This window comes from Anolis sagrei, chromosome 3, assembly GCF_037176765.1.
Source record: "Anolis sagrei isolate rAnoSag1 chromosome 3, rAnoSag1.mat, whole genome shotgun sequence".
NCBI lineage: Eukaryota > Metazoa > Chordata > Lepidosauria > Squamata > Dactyloidae > Anolis > Anolis sagrei.
Genome location: NC_090023.1, coordinates 89,466,073 through 89,487,631, shown reverse-complemented (window position 1 = coordinate 89,487,631; position 21,559 = coordinate 89,466,073). Strand labels below are relative to the sequence as shown.

The following is a 21,559-nucleotide window of genomic DNA, read 5'->3' as shown; positions in this document are numbered from 1 at the left end:
CCTTTGACAAAGTACACTTTCCTCTCTTGCTCCAAGCAGTATCTGGCATCTCAGTGATAAGGACATTGTTGTATCGCATTATGCGCCTAAGTCAGCATTCCAAATTTTATCCAAACAATAGAACTTGTACTGCAAAGTGCATGTGTCTAGCATAATGTCTGTCATCATCTAATTATTTAAAGCTGAAATTTGTATTATTGGGTTAACCAACTAATTGGCAGTGAACTATATGGTGTAAAATTATACTCCTCTTTAAATATTTTTCTGCACAGGAAGAGACAGGACTGTTTCAAAAGCACGTTGCACACATTACAGAGTTAGAAAAGAATGCAAATTGTTAAAATAGACCTTTATTATACATTAAGTGGGGTAAATGATCCCAGCTATTTGTACTCTGACTGAACAATCACTGGCAAATAAACCTTAGCATATGTTTGATTTTTTTTACAGCTTTTATTAAATCCACAAAGGGTAGGATGTAAATTATCAGATGCTATTCCTCTTTTCATCAACTTATTTTCCCTTAAGAATCAACATATCTTGCAACTAAAAAAAGTCAAACATTTGTCACCAATGTAAAATAACTGGTACTGTCTTTAAATAATATATTATTCTGAGAAGTAGTTAACTAACTCTCCTACTGCTTTTACATATTAGGTAAATTGTGTGCATAACGGTAACATACAGTGAAAGCTGTTGCTAGTATACCAAGATAAGCAAGTGACAATTTGCTGTAGTAATACTCCCTAGTTTGAAATATCTGATGCCGTTAAAAGACTAAAACCTTCGAAAGCCAAATATCTTTCTCTATATTAAACATAAAGAAATCCCCAACATTTATTCTATGCATTTTCACTGTCTATTTTGCATCTTTTCCATCATACTTTCACAAATTATTTGAAAGCACAGTGGGTATCATGGAATATTTTTTAATTTTTTGTCAATTAAAAATTAATGCTACAAGTCTCAAATTCTTATATAGTGGGTCCTCTGCAGGGGATTGACTCCATAACCCCCTGTAGATACCAAAACACCCTGGATGTTCAAGTCCCTTATATAAAGGGACAAAAAAACAGCTTGGGCTTTTAAATTTTTCTTAATTTTTTAAAAAAATTCTACTACTGTATTCTTAAATTATTTTTGATTTTCAGTTGGTTAAATCAGCAAATTCCAAGGCCACATATACAAAGGACCAACAGTGCAACTTGTTGTTTATAGAGATCTTTCTGTATGTCCTATCCCCCCTCCCACAAAAAAAAATCCAAGTTTCTGCAGAATATAACGATGCTAGTTAAAGTGATACAAATAGTGAAATGTGAAAGAGACCCCAAATGCTTGAATATAGGCAAACATAAAAACAAAAGTTATGTATAAGCCAAGATTTCTTACATGTCTTCTGAAGAGTTCTGCATGGGGTGCTAATGCCTGAGGATCAGCTTCTTTCACAAATCGCATCACTTCTTCTATTGACCACACAGAAGGGTCCTTGTTGAGCGGGCGGGAAGGCTCCCGTTTCAGTGCACTGAGGTCCGGTCCTGTTGTAGAGCTAGCAGCTTAAATATACAAAATGATGAAAATTAAGACACCTTTGATAGCAGCGGTACATTTGGGGATGGACAGACACAACAGACTCGCACAGTCCTTAGGCTTTTTTTGTCCACTTATGGATACAGGCAGTCCCTGAATTACAAACATCCCTGAAAATCCCTACTTACAAATGGGGGGTAAGACAAGAGGATGTGAAAGGAAATCTACCCTAGGAAGGGAAATGCACCCCAAGGTGCAATTTTAATTCATTTCCCTATTATAGGGAAATGAATTAAAATAGGGATTTCCCCTATCTTTTCCCATACAATGCCTTTCATAGTTACAACCAGATTAGATGTGTCTTTAGAAGAAAGTGTTATAAGAAAAATCTAAAGGTCTAAGTTTAACTGTTAGTCCCAACTAAAGTAGGCTCACTGAATTAAATGAATTTAAATAAGTGTTGATTTACCAACCCCCCCCCCCCCCCCAAAAAAAAACCCAAGTTCCTATTGATTCAGTGAGTCTTCTTTATACTTGTTGTTCTATCTTCAGGGATGAAAAATATATACATATAGACTAGCATTTATGAAATGCAGCAATTTTGGCACAGACTTATTGGCTAACGAAGTCTGAATACAATAATGGAGAATTTGACAAAACAAGAGGCAGAGAATGTTTAAAAACACAGAGAATAACAGAAACAATAGAACACCAATGCCTGAGATATCAAGAACACTGGCTCTTTTAAAAAACAGACATTATCAAAGGAGATTGCTCATATCTGTTTGATCACTTTAGCAGTGGATTGTTATTGTTCTACAACTAGCCCATTTCTGGTAAAGTATCTCTCTAGCGTAAGACGGGAGGTGCAGCTATACTGCAGCAAGAATAACTGTTCAATGCTATGGAATCCTGGAAGTTGTAGTTAGGTAAGACATCAGCACTCTTTCGTAGAAAAGGCTAAAGATCTTGTAAAAGTAACCCCCGCCCCCATGATTCCATAGCATTGAGTCATGGCAGTTAAACTGGCATCAAACTGCAATAATTCTACAGTGTAGCTGCACCCAGGATTCCCTTAGTCTCCGTTTTGCTGATCATTTGACTGACTTTGCAGGTTTGTTTTCCTTTCCAAAAGCTTAAATAGCTAAATACTGGTTGAACATCACTTATCCAAAATTCTAAAATCTGAAATGGTCCACAAGGATCACAACAACTTTGCTTTCTGATGGTTCAATGTGCACAAACTTTATTTCATATGAAAAATCATTTAAATTTGTATAAAATCACATTTATGTGTATAAGAAGCATAGGAAACATAAATGAATTTCTGAGATACATCATTATGTACATATATCTGGGGGATAAATCTGAAATCCAAAATACTTCTGGTCTCAAGCAGTTTGGATAGAACTTCCATAGTCTAATTAATTAATTAATCAATTAATCAATTTTTGTTAGGCAATAGATGACCCAAACATGCACTTTTAAAAGGGTGAGGTACAAGGAATACCTTCAATCCTCCTCTGGAGTCTATTCCTATTGACTTCATAATAGCTGGTGTTCCCAGCAGAACTCGATGATAGTCTCTGCAGGATTGGTGCTGCTTTTGAGGTAGCGGTGACCGGTGGGAGAGAATTCCTGTAAGAGGCTGCATTCCCTGAGGTACGATATTCAATGGAATTCCGGCAGTTCGGTTTTGAGGGATTGACTGAATTAAGTGCAGAATCCATTGAGTCCTCAGAAAACCTGTGTTCTTTAGGGGTGCCATTTTCTTCACTCGGCAGAGTTTCTGCTGTAAATAATGGATGGAATGCAGTTCGTTAGCATTAGTAAGCAGGGGGAGAGGGGGGACATTCTTATAGAACTTAAGGTGAGATTTAAACCTAGGTCTGCAAAGTCTTTGCTGGAAATACAGTTTCCTTAGCTTCATTTCCCAATCTGTAAATAATTATGTCTTATCTAAAATGGATTGTTATCAGGATAACAAACAAACATTCCATGTGCTATAAGAGGTGCTATAGTATTAAGCATAAAGGCCACAGCTGTCTCTGTGGAGTTTGTAAAGTACCACTCATTTCCCCCATGATCAGCCATCAGCTGGCAGTGAAAACAGATTCATGTTCCAATGTCGCTATATGCAGCAGAGAAACAGGAAGCTTAATCATGATCTTGGGGCAGCATAACTCCACCCCCGCCCTCAACCTGAACATATTTACCTATAGGAAAGATCAGTGTTTAATAGCAATGGTGAAAAAGCTATGGGGAGGGGTCAATAATCTTGTTGAATATTGGAGCTGAGGTTTAGCTTACTGAAGTGATCATGAACATTAGGAAAGGAAGCTGTATGTGAGTCAGCTCGGATCCATCTACCGCAGCCCCAAATATAAAAAAAATAAAGGCCCTGAGGTCCTGATTGCAGTGCCTAGAATTATTGTGAACATGATATCCATATTTGTGTGTAAGTCAGAACAGCACATACTGCTAGCTGGTGCACAAGGGGATCACTGCAGCAGCAAAAAGTGTACTTATCATAATTTGGCCAAAAAGGTGTACATTACAGTTGCTGCATGCTTAGAATTCCTTCTGTAAAAACAAAAGTGTTAGAACACCAAAACTTTCAGCAATGGAAAGGAAAACCAGAGAAATAGGAAACCCTTCCCTCAAGCAGCCCCTATCCTGTTTATCCTGCCTCAGCATCCTTGGGGTGCATCTATGCTTGATGCACAGGTGTCGCCGGTGGCTGGGAGGGCCTTTGCATAATTAAAACTCATGCGCCAGCTGTGACCATACCTCGTGAAGTCTGACTTGACCATGGTGGTCCATGTCTTAGTTACCTCTAGACTGGACTATTGCAATGCACTTTACATGGGGCTTCCCTTGAAGATGGCCTGGAAGTTGGATGTTTGTTAACTCACGGACTGCCTGTAATGATCGTATACTTTACCTTCTGATGGTTGGGCTTCAGTCCTTGGGAGTTTAGGAGATAATGGGGCAGTGTAGGGTGGTGAATCCTGAGGATACCGTTTTGAATTTCTGTTGTCTGACATTTCTTCTTTTGCTGGCAAAAAGCAAAAGAGAAATTCAAGTACAGTACAGTAAAACCAACATATATAGTTGTTGCATTTCAGATGCATAAACAACTAACAACTGAACAACTAAATTTTGGATGTTACGGGATCTTCCCATGTTTTTGTGCAAATATTGCCATCCAGGGAATTGTTTTGTAATATAGTCCGCCAATGGAATCTAAAAAAACCTGAGCGATATCTGTATTGAACAACTAGAGCCATCTTCTAAATAGAGCTTTTCATGGAGGTTTTTCGTTCTGGTATAACATTTTGTTCCCACAGGTATTCCCTCATAGAACTCTTTACAAAATGTTTTCCACTGAATTAAAATTTCAAGAAAATAGATTCCCCTTCAACATTGGTAAGAACTTCTTTATGAGCAGATATAATGGATAAGGGATTTTAAATAGAGATCCCACAAGCTGACACCACTTATAAGGGATTGTTAACAAAAATCCCAACCGCTTGCCAACCACTTGTAATGGAATGTGGCTTAGGTAATTTAAAATCAAAAACTAAATAAGCTGGTGCAATCTTCTGGCCAAAAAACCTTTCAAAAGAACACTGTCTACCACCACACTTAAAAGAAATGTTAAGCCCTTGGCTTACTGGAGGTATTGTTAGGCTAGAATGTGCTGGATTCGCACTCAGGCTTTGTATTCTGAGGTAACACTAAAGAGATTACTTTTTAAAATACACCTGAGCGATATCTGTATTTATACTTTGATTTCTTCTATAAACTGCTTTAGATCTTCACACACAGAGGCACACTTAAGCAGTGGTTGTGAACAAAGAACCATGTTGTTTATTTGAGAGAACTTGAACAAAACAGGCATTAAGCGTAGCTGTTTCAATATTGAATAAAGCATATGGTTTCTTTAAGCAATTCAAAACTTAGTTGCAAATAATACTTCTCTCTCCCTCCAGAAACTACTGACAGGATTCCTCTCTGCCTAGTAATCCTAAACTCCAGACAGACAGTCCTTTCCTTTTGGGATCTGTCTCCCCACCCCACCAGCTATTTTTCCCAATAGCTATAATCTTCTCACTAACTAACTCTGCTAGCTAACTGACCAACTTCAGGCTTCACTAGCTCTTCTCTTCTTCACACCAAACCCAAAACTCCTTTTTCTCTGACACACAGACCCTAACTGAGCTGTCAGGTTTTAAAATGTACCCTTAAAGTCATTTTTTTTCTTTTCTCAAGTTAAGCTCCACCTACTCTCACCCAGCCAATCACAAACTCTCCTCATTTCCCTCCAAGCTGCTCCTACAGATGCCCCCTCCAGGAAATGAGATTCTAAGATGGATGCCCCCAGGCACCCTTCTAAAATGGCTGCTGAACTTCCTGGGCCTACTTTTCTGAGCTTTTCCTAGCCTAACAGGTAGAGAATTCATCGCTGCAGACAATGCAATAGACACAAATAACTCAACCGGAGAAGTCAGCCATAGCAGAGCACTTGATGAACCAACCTGGACACAGCATATTATTTGAGAATACAGAAATGCTGGACCACTCTAACAACCACTATGTCAAACAACACAGAGAAGCCACTGAAATCCACAAGCATGTGAAAATTTCAACCAAAAGGAAGAAACCATGAAAATGAACAAAATCTGGCTACCAGTATTTAAAAAAATCGGGACAATAAATAAAGAACAACACTCAGAAAATAGGGGAATTCCAGACAGGTAACAACTGGGGCCAGCTAACACCTCTCAACAAAAGATTCCCCTGGGCAGGAATCAGCCAGGCCTTCAAGCTGCAAGGCTTTGCAATGCTAATCAAGGTGATTAATTGCAACTTTCAGACTTGCTTCCAACATACAAGAGTTCTTTCTCCCACCCTGGACTTTCAACAGATATATAAACCTCCCTTGCCTAGTTTCCAACAGAACTCACATCCTCTGAGGATGCCTGTCATAGATGAGGGTGAAATGTCAGGAGAATGCTTCTGGAACATGGCTATACAGCCCAGAAAACTCACAGCAACCCAGTGATTTTGGCCATGAAAGCCTTTGACAACACAACACAACACAACAGACTGCTTTGATGCATAATAAACTCCCCTTCTTGGGAGTTCTTTCAAGAGAATTGATGAATTTAGTTGTGCATTCCTGCATATTTGGGGTTATACTAAATGATCCTTGCAGTCACTTTCAATTTTCTGGCAAAGATACTAGATCTGTCATGACTCCCTCCCTTCAGGGATCTGAGGTGTGACAACCAAAAGCAGCATCCCTCTCACAGTCTTCTCTCATCAGACTGCTGGGGGCAGGGGGATGGATGCCACCATGCTGTGACTGATAGAAACAAGAACATATCTTCATTGCTCACAGAAGTTGCAACCCAGTAGACAAAAGTTGGAAGACTTTTATGATCATCACAATAGTGTCACAATTATGAATATGTAGACTGTGAATATGCATCCATAACTGCAATAGTAGTTCCAGTTTATGATTCTATGAGTCACACCACAATACTGAAACAATGGTATGCAAATACAGAAATAATGAGTGATACATTAAGAGGGCTCTAAGTACCAGGAGTGACTGGACTGACCTTGAAGGAGCTAGGGGTGGTGACGGCCGACAGGGAGCTCTGGCGTGGGCTGGTCCATGAGGTCACAAAGAGTCGGAGACGACTGAACGAATGAACAACAAGTACCAGGAGACAGTACACAAATGCGAAGTTATTTTTGAAAAAATAACATTGTTTTTAGAGTTTGGTATGGGACAGAAGAGTGGAAAAACATCTGTTTCTAAAAGTATATTGTTTTACAAAATGAATTACAATGATAAAGGATACATAGCAGAACTGTAAAACTGGTAAGTTTCAAAGATGATATTAACAGTATTTTATCAAAGTATTATGGAAGAAGTAATATATACTGATTAACTGCCATCAAGTTGCCTGTAACATATGGTGATCCTATGAATAACAGGATACCCTGTTATTTAACAGCTTTTAGGATCTTGCCATCTGAGGGCTGTGGTTTCCTTGATTGAGTCAATCCACCTACAATGTAGCATTTCTCATTTCCTACTGTCTTCCAAATTTTGTCAGTAATTATCTTCTCTCATCAAACAATCCACTCACAATATTCCCAAAGTTCAACAGGCTCAATTATTTTGGTATCTAGGGAGATTTATAGGCAGTCATCTCATGATGTCAGGTGCTTGTTGACTCAGCATCTCCTATTTGACAACTGCTGAGTCATGTATTTTTTCATTGTCCCTTTGATACTCTATAAATGATGTGAATATGTCTTCAGCATCTGGAACCTCCTGCTAGGAAGTCTGGCCTCCGTCCTCCTCAGACTCTGCTATCATCAGGAATTATAGTTTCCTGACAATCTCTCCTTTTTCTGAATCTTCAGAGGATGAATTATGACACCCATTTGCATCAGCTAACAACAACAGAAGTGGACTCAAGGGTCTTGGCAGCTACCAGACAGCAAGAAACAGATTCCAAAGGGAATAGCACTCTGTACACCCCATCGTAAAACTGACTTATTATGTATAAGCTGCACTTAACACACGTGTACATCACTAATAGGCTTTTGGCCCAAATGAGCAAAATCCATATTTAGGTAAATGCAACTGACATGGTGGAAGCAAACTTCCATACTTCATCTTGCCATGACAACCTCTCCAGTACTCTAAAACTCCTATATAGAAGATTGGGGAAACCTTATGAGTTGGGAGAGCTGTGATAGGGGTTAGTAGGGAGCACCCTCAAAATACAGGAAAAGGCATCTCTCTTGAACATTTAAAATGGCAAAAATTGTGCAAAATGTTCTGTGGTGTGTTCATAAATATATGTAGCTCTCACACACACACTACATTTTATTTGGTGCAATCTTTCATGGACAGCAGTCCTCTTCATTAGACACATTATCAGGCATCTGTTAAAGCAGACTCCTGTCCACAAAAAATTATGTAAAATAAAACTTAGCAATTTTAAGGCAGCACAACTTTGTTGTTTAATCTATTTAGGGTACCATATATAATACTGCAGAAATTTCACATCGTAAAAACTTGTCTTCTTCCAAAATTATGCTCTTTTAAATTATGTTCATATCTCTATGGTATAGAAATATAATGAAATAGATATTGTACTTAAATATATATATACAATTGAGAAATGCTGCAAGAACAAGTTGGAATAAGAAAAGGAAATAAAAATAGTAGAGCATTACCTGTCTTGTTTCTATCATATTCAGTGGGACTATGTGCACTTCCCATATAAGGACTAAAGGGCTGGCTACTAAAAAGATTATCACATTGTAGGCTGTGGCAGAGTTTCTCCAAAAAGCGCAGGACAAATGACGCACTGTTTACAGAAGGAAGACTGATGGCATGCTTTTCTCCATCAAAGGATGCTGTTGATAAAGAATATCAAACATCACTCTAATAATATGATATAACACAAGTGCCTAAAACTTAACATGTGATCACCCTTTGGCCGAAACAAAGGAATCAACAAAAACAGTATGTTCCTTGAATTTCCCAAAGCATATTTTGCTTTAGGGCTGTACATTTCACATCAGGCCCTTTGGTCATCTTTGACATGCCTCCCAAAATGTGTTGCACTTTTTATAATCAGAATGTAGTAACTCTTTTGTAGCCTTGTCACTACCTTTCCTGCTCTCATTTCTCTTCAGTTTTTTAGGGGTGAAAGAAAACAAAGGTAACCACAAAAAGCTGCTCAACTATAACAAACACCTTTCAGCCTCAGCTAAAACCATAAGTAGTGAGGGATACTGGGAACTAGAGGCCAACGACATTTCTGTTTCCCATACCTGCCTCAATCAAAGTGAATAGTGAACGCCATGAGCACAAACATGTTTATTCACGTGTAATTGGGAATTACAATTAATGATTTGTAATTACAGTTTTGAAGACATCAGCTTTAACGCTTCATCTCATATTCCTACATTTTTATTCTAAAATATTTTAAACCGTATTATATATTGATATAATACATACATACATACATACATACATGACTTAGACAGGACAGACTCATTTCTACCTATGACAAAAGAAAATATACTGTAACATATTGTATTCCAACCAGATATAGAAGGCAGAATTTCTGGTTTATATCTCCCTTATTTCATAGTCCCATGAATATCTTATGCAAAATGAAACACTACTCGTAGTTAACTTTTTTGTTCTCAGATTCATAGCTCCTGTTGTGTGTGCAAATGTATGCAGAAGATATGAACAAAGATTAGTGGTTTTTCATAAGATGCAAGTCACAGCTTTAGTTGTTAATATTGGGATACAAGGAAGGCTGTGAGATTCGATTAAATCCACATACTACATAGACCTTACCCCCATCTGGTACTAATATAAAGATTCTAAATTACAGCAACCAATTTTATGTGCTACCTTAAGTTCTGAAGATAGCAAAATAGTGACAAATATAGCATCTACAGAAATAATTTACCTGCACCATTGCTACAAAGCTAGATGGGAAGTAAAAGCAACACTGATGTTTGTAGTGCTGATATTTGAAGAAGAGTTTAAAGTTTTATTAAGAGGACATAGGAAAAGAGAACCAGAGACAGTTCAGTTTATGAACCTATTCAGCAGGAACCAAAACAGGTTAGCTGGAGGGATTTCACCTAAGAAATAATCCAGTTTGACCAAAAATATTGGGAGGAAAAGGTTTTTATTCCCTCAATTGCCACTTTTGTTTCCAATATCAAGACAAAGCATTCAGGGAGGAGAAACACAGTTCTGGCTTCTTCTCCCTGAATTTCTGAGTCTTTTTGTTCCTAAAAGTTTTTTTTTTAAAAAAAACAAAAACAGAAACAAACTAATACTTTCTACTCTGAAAACCTTCTTTTCATTCCCTTTACACCTCTCTCCTGCATGGTCTAAGTTGGATCTGCGGTGTGCATGTGCATGTCTACACATCTATACATGCCTGCACAAGGGGGAAAAGAGAATATAGGAAAAAGCCACCCCTTTCATACTATTTTTGTAAAACTGCTCTGTGTAAGTGGGTGGGGAAGGCAGAAGAAAGAGGTAAAGAGAATAAAAAAAGAAACTGTCAATATGTTCTCTTCAATTAAATGTCCCAGAACATTCTCTTGTTGTGTGTGGGATTCCTTGAATTCTATTTCTCTTATAAGCATAATTTCACATAAAAATACAATCTTTTGTCCTATTAACGATCTATTGCAATACATTACCCACCCACCCCCATCTTGATTTTTCCTCAAAATTGTTTAATCCAAATTACTGCTCTTGCTTATTCATCTCCTTCACCACTTCTTCAATGTTTGCAAATATGCTAATAACTGGCTCCAGATATGTTGCACCAATTCTACTATTTGTTTCTATTTTTATTATACTGTTTCAGCATATTCATTTGTGATGTCATTTGATTGCATTTCACTATTAGTAATCTTTGAGTTCTTTTGATGCTTACACAGCACAATAGGTCAGAATTGCTGGCTTGTCTTGTTCTACTGGAGCGGTGGGAATGATGTGACCTACAGGCCACTTGTGAGTTCCCAATGCCATTTTGATGACCCTGAGAGTCACAAACTGTTTTGTTAATTTAAAATAGAGCACTGTACTCCTGATAAATGAACATTGCATCAGTCATATATATGCATTTTGACCAAAGGACAATTTCTTTACTAGAAAATATGTGTGTTTCCACCTTCGTATGGAAAGTGTGGTGCAGCCCCCCAAAAGGACCTCAGGAATGAAAAATAGACCCCCTGCATCTTTCTACCACTTTTTATTTATTGTGAATGAACAGTGCACAGAGTTTATTTGTTCTCCATTCTTGTTGAGGAAACTACAAGAACTTGGAAACTGAAGGCTTCCTGGAACATCCAAGCATGACCTCCGGGTGTGTTGCCCCTGAACAGGCCTGAAGAAAGGCCAAAGTAGCATCATACAGTTCATAAGCAAATAAATCTGGCCTAGCTAAATGTGAATACATCCTTTGTAAAAAAATTAAAAAGGACAGAATGTAGATCCATAAATAAATAAAACAATATACCAGTGATCATCTCTCCAGCATGATGTCCTGACTTGAGTAATCCAAAAACATTTTTTGATTGATGAGCACAATCTACACAGGCTTGTACAGCTTGCTGAAGCACCACATTCACGGGACCCGGTCCAAAGTGATCTGGCAGCAGCTGTACCTTCTTTTTGTCCAGGTGAGGGCCAGAGTTTCCATGTTTGTTAACATAGACACAAACTGAAAGAAAGAAACAAAGGTCTGTTTTAATTGCTTTGAAATATTGTACTCTATAGTGACAAGAAATATATTTTTTGCTTTACAAGGTTCTCATTCAGAAAACAACTTTTGCATTTGGATATCTGTTACACAAGTACTATTTATTGTTGCTGTGTGCCTTCAAGTAATTTCTGACTACTAGTGATCCTAAGATGAGCCTATCACAGGATTTATTTGCCAAGATTTGTTCAGAAAAGGTTTGCCATTGCCTCCATCTGAGGTTGGTTTCATGGCAGAGCAGGGATGCAAACCCTGTTCTCAAGAGTCGTAATCCAGCTCAACTCAAACTACTACACCATGCTGATATACTACACAAGTACATCTATCTCAAAATCTTTATAGTGATTCAAACTTTAGGCTGTGCTTGATAAATGAAGGGGATCAAAAATGTTATGTTTATAAAATCCACTGCTGCCCAAAGAAGCTGGTCTTGCTAGCCTTATGTTCCAGACCTCAGTGGAGGATTCCCAGATTTTCATATTCCTGGACATTATCAACACAAGTCTCATTGTACTTGTTGAATTACATTTTCATGCCCCTTGCACCTCTAACCCAACCCCTTGTTTCATTCTGTCTTTCACATAATTAAAAAACTTTCACAAAATTAAAAAACTTTATGTATTCATAATAATTCCCCAAAAGCAGATTAAGACCCTTTTCCCCATATGTGAGTGAGGCACATTGATGAAAGGTTTTTTGACCAAGTCAACATATGCAGTGAGCGTGAGTTTAACCATTAAAAGCAATGTCTTACAACCCTTCCAATTAGGAATAAAAAGGTGGTTCGGGAAAGATACTATAGTGATAAATCACTGTTTGAGATGAAGCTGAAACTCTTGCTTTAAATATTTAGTTTGGGTATTACTGTGGCTTTATATTCATGATGAATACCCACACTGGGGGGTCCATTGATATAATGCCAATGAATGAATGTATATATGTATACATATACTCTCATAAGAGGAATAAGAGAATGGGCTAGGCTACATCCAGGAGAAAGGAAAAGAAAATGAGAAAAGACTGGAACTAAGCGGGTGGGAAAGGAGTATCAGAGAATGGGGACATGTGCTAAAATGTATGGTCCAAAAAGAGTAACAAATAAATGAAATGGCTATACTAAAACAAAATAAGAACGTGTGACTAGGGTGAAGAGAGATAAATATAATTAGACAGTAAGTAAGTAGTAAGTAAACTTTATTATGGTCAATGACCAGATCATAACAAAGGGGCCCTGTCCTGCACATCCACATCAAACCCAAGGGGTTATATACTTCAAACTTCAACAAATTTTAAAATCTAAGCTAAAAACCATATACAAGTAGTTATTAAAACTAGACAGTGGATATGCAGAATAGTGAAACAGGAATTATGGTCAGATATCAACCACATAAAAATCAAGAAAGCAATAAAAGAGAGTAATGGGAAAGTGGAATGATTCTTAAGAGTCAAAGGGGACAAAAAAAAAAGTAAAGAATGGAAAGGAGACAATACTATGCCATGCAAACACTCCTAAGAACAGACTGGAAAACACCACCGCTATTTTTGATGGTGCTAGAGGATTCTGCTGTAGTCCAGGCAAGGAAACAACAAATTGCTCAGTCAACCAGCAATATCAAAGAAGACATCACAATCCTTTGACTAATTCAGAGTTCCTCAGTGTGGGGGTGTGAAGATGCGAACACAACGATGGACAGGGTATAGGGATTTTAGCTTTGAAGATCCCACCGCTATCACCAATTGCGAGGAGGTGCTTGTGTGTTGCTGAGGTTGGCAACGGCAGACCCTAATAATGGAGGTATTTTACCTCAGGCACTTTTTTAATCCCACCAATTGTACAGATGTGGATGTTATGGAGAGAATTTAACTCAGGCCTCAATTGTGTAGAAGAGTATATTATGGAGGAGGCCAATTATTATTTGTAAATTAAGGTAACTGCCACCAACGTGAGGTATTTGAGGTACCACCGATGAGATCTGGCTCTACAGACGCAGATTAGTTGAGATGAGACCGTTTTCAACAAAAGATAACAACTTTATTATGTACAAAGCTTATGGTTGCAGGCTGTTAAATAACTTATGGAACTTTAACTATCACGTGGTTTATAATACAGTCCACTCTTCCAGATAACACAGCTTGTGACTAACTTTCACTGAGGTGAAGCCCTCTAGTGAATAATGTTTCACTACTATAAATAGCCTTTCAATTTGATCTTCCCTCGATCAAATCTCTGATCTCCAGCCCTTCCTTAACTAGGGCTCTTAACGAAGCTTCCTTTTAGTCTTCTTTGACTAAAGAATCTGGCCAGGTTTCTTTCTTCAGCCCTCCTAGACTGAAAAACACCAGCCGCTCACACACAAGCCTCTCTCTCAGGCCTTTCCAAGCCTCTCTCTGCTGCTTTTTTTAAAAACGCACATAACTTTTCCTACTTGGCTCCGCCCACTTCTCCCTTTCATGAGCTAGCCAGCCTCGTCTCCTTGGCAACACTCACTGTGGATTCAAACCAGATGACTCCAGTTTTAGCTACTGTTACAAACACAAATACATACTCTAACAGTTAAACACAAACATAATAACAATGACTTCTGCACAGGGGGCAAGGGATTCCGAGCCCTCATAAGACCAGTAAACTAATATTTTACAAGAAACTGAAGCCAAATGCTGCTGGCATTGCTGAGCATGGCTTATACATCTATTTTCCAATAATAAAGTGTAGCGAACTACTGGTTATGGGATAGAATTTAAAAGTAAAAGTTAATATTAGAACATGGCCTATATTGCAGGGTTGGAATGGGACCAGCCATTCTGTGATTCTTAAAGGGGTAGTAGCAGTAGGGATGGAGCTAATTTACATAAGGGAATCTGATTGGTCATATTTAAAAAGGAGGGAGTTAAGGATGACAGTTGAAAAAAAAAAACCCTGAACATTTTGAAAGAGAAAAGAAGTCAGTTATAGAGAGGGAAGAAAAGCCGTTAGATGAGGATAAGTTAGGAATTCATGAATATAGGTCAGAGAATAAGTTAAGTAAGAGTATTTAAGGAAATAGTCAGGATAGTGAGTGGAGAACAGTTGAGAGTTTGCTATTATATGGTTAACAAGTGAATCTTCCTATGTGTAAAAAGTCGTAAGGATGAGAGTTGTCATGAAACAATGTTATATTCAACTAAGACGCTAATATACAAATGTAACCAACAAGCTTTTGTGCAAGACATCTATAAATAAACTCAGTTAATGTAGAGTTGTGTGTGAAGATTGTGTCACAAAACATTGAATAAGATTTAAAGGGAAACCCAGAGGAGTCCCAGCAGATTTCAGAAGAGAACTGGTATAAGTTACTGGCCTGAATTGGTGACAGTGGAGAGATATAAAGGAAAGGATCGTCCCTCCTCCCCCCTCATTTGGTTTGGAGATATATTATGTGAAGAGGGCATCCCACAAAGCAACTCCTCAATACAAATCTTTAGATATAAATTACCCTACATAACCAGTTTCATTTCTAAGAGCTAAGCACATAACACATATGTTAGTGCAATGGACATTCAGTACATGAAATAAAAGGGCTACTTCATGTTATCTTATTTTCAAAGGTATCTGGGATCATAATACACTTTCTTCCAATTTGTTTCAAAATACTATTTAAAAGAGGATGTGTATGTAGTTATCTTTGCAACTCTGCTTTGTTTAAATATTGCCTTCCATTTGGAAATCCCAAGTACCTTTAAAATAGTAGTTCTGGAATCATCAGGCTATGCCCCTAGGCAAATCTTTTCTTAACATAAAATCTTACCTGTAGAAATGACTGCAGCCATTGCACCAGTGATACCAGGCCCATCTTTATGTAGCTGAGGGGTGCTACTGTCCACCTTTGCAGAAGTAAGGGTAGGAGAAAATACTGGAGTTTGCACCGCTAAGATTTTTTTCTGTTTGAAACAAAGAAAGTAACTAACTTTTCTGCAAGACCAGGTTGAAATTGTGTTCTGCTAGGAAGCTAAACTCTCTTTGTCTCTCTCTTTCATATATGTAGAATGCATCAGAAGAATGTATAAACTTTCAGAGAAAAAGAGACAAAGTCATAATCTCACCACATGAGAACATCCATAAGATCCACTATCACAAGATGGCTTCATTGCATCAGTGCTCTATTACAGTGCTTATGTCAAAAGCCTTACTTGCAGTCAGCCACATCAACAGTGCCACACTTCTCTAATATATGACAAGTTGCTTAAACAAACATGAACAGCAATGGCAGGTGTCAAGTTTAGGTTTCATTACCATTCTCTTTGTGACAGCCCTTGGGCAGACATACATTTGCCAAATTATAATCCTATATACATTTCGACGGGAATCTCATTGTATTATGTGGACCTTACTTCTAAGTACACAGAAGTACATTAATAATCTAATTAGTGAAGTTAGCTTGAACCCAAGGATGCTTTTTCTAAACAGATCCAGTAAAGCAAACATTTAAATCATTTACTAGCCCTGATATTCTTGGACCACAACCCTCGTCACCAAAGCCCATAGACCATGCTGAATAATACTGAGATATATATTGTGTGTGTGTGTGTGTTCGTTCTCTCTCTCTCTCTCTCTCTCTCTCTCTCTCTCTCTCTAGTGGGGATCCATGATTCCCATTCCTGTAGTAAAGTAGTATTTTTGTATGTGGTTAATAAACAGTTTTCACAAAATACATGTTAAGAATAGAAAGAAATAAACTGACATAAAGCCATTTAAAAACTACATTAGCTAGGCAGACATTTAAAACTTCTGCCATTGAATGTGAAGGTAAACAGAACCACTAACCTTCCTTCCAGGTTTTAAGCCTTGTTTCCTTTTTTTGAAGTTTTCCTTATGAGATGCGTTTTTTGTCACAGGGATATTTTTAGGAGATCTGCCTTTCCTAAGGGCTGTAGATGGAGGTGTTGGTTTTCCACGACTAGGTTTCCTGCCTCTTGGTGCAATGACAGGAGCTGGGGGAGCTGATTTTTGTGGAGACTGCATTGAGCGGCGGTTCACTTTTGAAGGAGATGTCTGAGCTTTTGAATTATTCTTCACACTAGAAACTTAGGACAAAATTAAAAGTAAAATCTAAAAGTCAGAAATTGAAAGCAAACATCTAGATACTAGCATTTCAAAAATTATCATTTACAGATAATGGATTATCTCTTAGATTTTCACCAAATTTTCAATCACGTAAAAAAGTGGTGCTTTTATCAGCAGCTGGAGGGGCACGGAAAGAGCCTCCTTGAAAACTAAGTAAATACAGCCAGGCATCCCCTGGGCAACGTTTCTTGTAAATGGCTAATCTTCTTTACAACATTTATGCAATGCTTTTGACACGAAATAATGGTCAGCAGCTTCATCTTCAGATGATCATGTTTATCAAGCTGAGACACAAGAAGATTGTTTTGAAAACCTTCCAGTTAAATGAAGTTCAATAAACTTCTTGCAAATGTTCTTGAGAGGATCTTTTATAAGACCATGTCAAAATCAATGGTCCTATAAGAGAATATTAATAAAAACTCTTTGCAAACTTGAAATCTGATTAGCTTGTTTTTGATTTGCTTGCAGTCTTCGATCATTCTCTGTAACCTCCTGCCCTCAAGTGGACTGCTATGGCTTATTTCATTTTGTAAAGAAAATGTAATCCTCTTACGTATCTAGAAAAAGGGGAATATTTCTTTCAAATGAAGACAGTTTTGATGTTTCTGTTGAATCTATTTTTCAAGTATTCACAAAGAATCCTGAAGTGACATTTAGGTCTTGCAGCACTTTGGCCCACTGACATATAGCTGTCTCAATCTGAAAAGTTGTCCACATTCTAAAAACCATGACAATTTGAACCCAAAGCCTTCAAAAGCACAACACACTGCACCCACTCCTCTAAAACACATTTACTCAACACAAAGCAAATGTAATTGGCACTGGAAGAAGATATCTCATTATATGAGAATACTAGTTTTAGTGTCAGAAGTAACTGTCCCAATCCCCAGGAACAACTAACATTGTTTGATTATATCAGAGTGTAAAATAAGAAAAGATACAGATCATCTACCACTACATATTCAAAGGCCACTCACTGTAATACACATTTTTTGCAACCAGGCAATGTTTCCTGGCATAAACAAAAACTTGTACTTTAAGCAATTCAGAAATTTATTAGAATCTGCCATAAAATGTTGGTGTATGGTACTGTACATTTATACAAGATAAATTCCATCCATTCTAATCTACAGTAATTTTTATAAGGGAGTCATTAAATGTATGTATTTTATTATACATAAACATTGATAAAAAGTTACTTAAACATTAAACAAGCATAATGCTTTAAAATGTATCCAAATGCAAAGAAGTCATCTTTAAAGCCCTATAATTGATAGTAGCTACCACAAGTCAATTTTTTAAAAAGTGAAAGTTTAACATATAATTAACATACATTTTTTAGAAAAAGATTGAATCTGATTGAAACAAATAAGACTTCTTTCTGTTTAAACACACATAATATTATGCTGTAAAAATAGGGGGGAATTCCGCATAGATTACGTAAGAATATGTTTGGGATATTATCTATACCTACCTATACTGAAATTTCAAAGGACTAATATGAAAGAAAAATCTGAGACCACACTAGAGTTTCACAAATGCAAAAACAAGCCAAGCTAATGTCACATTATGTAGAAAACCTACTACAAAGTTTGAACTATTTGGAAGAAAAGACGGACAGAATGTGTTAACAAAGGCTGCAAAGGCTACGTGGAATCCTACCATCTAATACTCTTCCTACCTTTTCATGCAGAAATTTGGGTGTCTTATTGTTTCAGCCATGGAGAAGATCCAAGCCCTATCTGCATGCTTTTTAGTTTTCCTGGTTCTGGGTTTGAAAAAAACAAATCTGCAACAAATCCCAATGCCGCTTGGGCACCAAGTGCTGCAATGTGATAGCAAATCCACATGAAGCAATTTGCATGTGTTGGTTTAGGAAGAAAAGAAAGGGAGAGGAAACAAGAGTGGACTGGAGACTGCTAAAGCAATTCGCACATTGTCTGAGGGCTCTATTGACAGTGACCCATCAGTCCTTTGGTTCACATTTCTTTCAGCCCTGCCTTTAAGAAGAGATCAAAGGTTACCTGGGGTCAAAGGATCTAGAAAGAAGTGAAATGCTAGGCAAAGAAATCTAGCAAGCAGCCCACTACATCTATAGACAGCATTAACTTCAAGGGAGCCACAGGAGCCAAAATGCTTAAAACAATTTGATACTCTCTTTACTTGGAAAGTCACAGTATCAAAAAGGGGAAAAATGACAATGTATCTTTGTAATTAATACAGAGTGTTGCAGTGAAAAGGAATGGAAAGCACGTTTGCTCTTTTTCAGGTCAATGCTTTGCATCACAACAGTCCCCTCAATTCCACAAATAAAACAAAGCATTATGCCTCTTGCTGCACTAGCAAAACAATTAAGATGTCAACCACTCAAGTCTCTTGCAGCGCAGTCTGTTTTTGCAGCAGCCCCTCTTATCTCTCCACTCATAAGAAACAACTTTATTAAAGTCTTGAAACAAAACATTAAATCCAGCTTCTTTACTACCCTCCAGAAAAGCATAGTCTGTTAACATGTCACATTCAGAGTATTGATAGTTCACAAAGTTTTTAAGGAGCTCATCTAATTTGTTAACATATGTCTCACAAAAACTGCTTATACACAGCACTGATGTATCCCTTTTTCAGATAATTTCAAAAGACAGGTTTGAAAGCAATTTTGCACACATCCATTAAAATGTGTTCAAAGTAATAAGTGACCAAATTTGTGGTTACTTGCACAATCACAAATCTGGTATGTTCAAGGAATTGCTGAGGGTTTTTTTTCACAACTAGGGACAAGACTTGAGCTGGTATAGAAGTAGGTTTTAGAATTTCCATTCACAACATTGCAGCTCTCTATTTAGGGTTTGTGCACAGTGATTATATTAGTGCAATGGAGCCTCTAATTTACACGCAATGAGCAGAAAACACAAGCATCCCAAGGACTATTAACTATAAAATGTGCGTCTTCAAAGAAATATGTGAAACACAATCATTTGCTACTATGCCAAGATTGGCTTTGGTTTGGAACTTCTTGAAATAGTTGCTAGGATGTTTCACCATAAAAATGGAAATATGGCGGAAGAAGGAATCTACTGGCAGCAATTATTTATTTTAACACAAGCTTTTATGGATTTCTATCCATTTATTCAGATGCACAGAAGAAATCAGTTCTCCATGTTTTCTGAACTCAATGAAATGTCATGTTTAAATGATGGTGAATTAATCAAATTAGATTCTGAAACCAGTTTTCACCTTATCAGGGGAATTTTGAAATTTGTTTTCATAAGTGCTAAAAAGGAGGACAGAGTCAAGGAGCATGCAAGTGCCATATGATTCATAAAGCAAAAACTTGATCTCCCACATTTCATTCAATGTTGCTCATTAGTGGGCCACTAACAAGTATTATGGTAGTTTTCCTCTAAAGTGTGCCACTAGTTTACATGTAGTGGGAAACCATAATTTTCTAACCTTAATGTCACAAAAATAAACTGCATTACTTCAGTCTGGCCAGTTTCTCTCAACCAGACCTACTTTGCAGATTTGTTATGAGGATAAAGTGGGAGTGAAGCATCCATGCATACTGCCTTGGCCTCACTGGAGGAAAGGTAGAATTATGAATGTAAGAAACAAATGTGTAATATTGCACTGTTTTATACTGTAATCCTACAACCATTTAGTGAGGAAGTAAGCACTATGTATGTCTGACTTCTGAGAAGATAAATACAAGCTGACAGTATTCCATTAGTGTACATTATGGAGCACATTTAATTCAACACCGTACAGGGGACTTAAATTCTTGAATATTTCAGTGTATTTAGATTTTTAGTGCACCATTATGTGAAAATTGTCAGAATAAACACATTTTTTCCTCAAGTGTTTCCTTGCTAATTTAATCAAGTTGTTATGGTTACTTTCTCAGACTTACTCAGAAAAGACACTGATTCCACTGGAACGTATGTTACTCACAATTCATCTAAATCAGGCATATTCAAACTGTGGCTCTCCAGCTGTTTGGGTTCCCAACTCCCAGAATGCCAAGCTGGCTAGGGCTTCTGGGAGATGGAGGCCCAAACAGCTGGAGGGCTGCAGTTTGAGGGTGCCTGGTCTAACTTTAATTGATTCTCTAAGTATGACTAAATCTGGATCAGATCTTAGAAACCATGATTTTTCAACTACACAACATGGCCAGTGGGTGGTTCCAAAAATTGTGGTAAAAAGGTAAAATTCCTAAGCTCTGCTCTGAATTCAATCCACAACCTCACAGCCTTAAAACTTAATAAACACCTACTGAATTTGAACTGTAGCATTTTAACAAATAAAAAATTCTTACCACTGTTCCCTGGTGGTTGTAGAGCATCTCCTGTTAAGTTGCACCATCCAACAGGAAAGATGTCCCGCGAATCATATTTACACCAGTAGTCAAATGCCCCTCGCCAGCCATCAAAAGTAATAAAAACTTCATCTCCTTTAACATCCCCAATGGTTGCTGGGCATATTAAATACGGGTTTTTTCTGTCTATTGCTTCCAACTTCATTCCAACTTTAAAACAGTTAGGAGTTGGCTTGGGAGGTTCCTATCAAAATAAGAAGATTTATTTATTTATTTATT

The 21,559-nt window shown here is 37.5% G+C and overlaps 1 protein-coding gene across 3 annotated transcripts in view; it reads right to left on the bottom strand.

Annotated features, from left to right (window-relative positions):
• The window catches only part of SCML2 (Scm polycomb group protein like 2), a 56,241-nt gene that overhangs the window by 3,359 nt on the left and 31,323 nt on the right, over window positions 1-21,559 (bottom strand). For 2 of the 3 annotated variants that reach the window (XM_067466789.1, XM_060770054.2), the window contains 8 exons: window positions 21,281-21,524; window positions 16,672-16,931; window positions 15,656-15,788; window positions 11,628-11,831; window positions 8,797-8,979; window positions 4,472-4,585; window positions 3,038-3,319; window positions 1,390-1,553 (listed from right to left, as the gene is read on the bottom strand). In XM_067466789.1, coding sequence (XP_067322890.1) covers window positions 1,390-1,553; window positions 3,038-3,319; window positions 4,472-4,585; window positions 8,797-8,979; window positions 11,628-11,831; window positions 15,656-15,788; window positions 16,672-16,931; window positions 21,281-21,524 — 1,584 coding nt within the window. The remainder of the gene's footprint in view (window positions 1-1,389; window positions 1,554-3,037; window positions 3,320-4,471; window positions 4,586-8,796; window positions 8,980-11,627; window positions 11,832-15,655; window positions 15,789-16,671; window positions 16,932-21,280; window positions 21,525-21,559) is intronic. The other variant, XM_067466790.1, reaches the window with a different exon arrangement.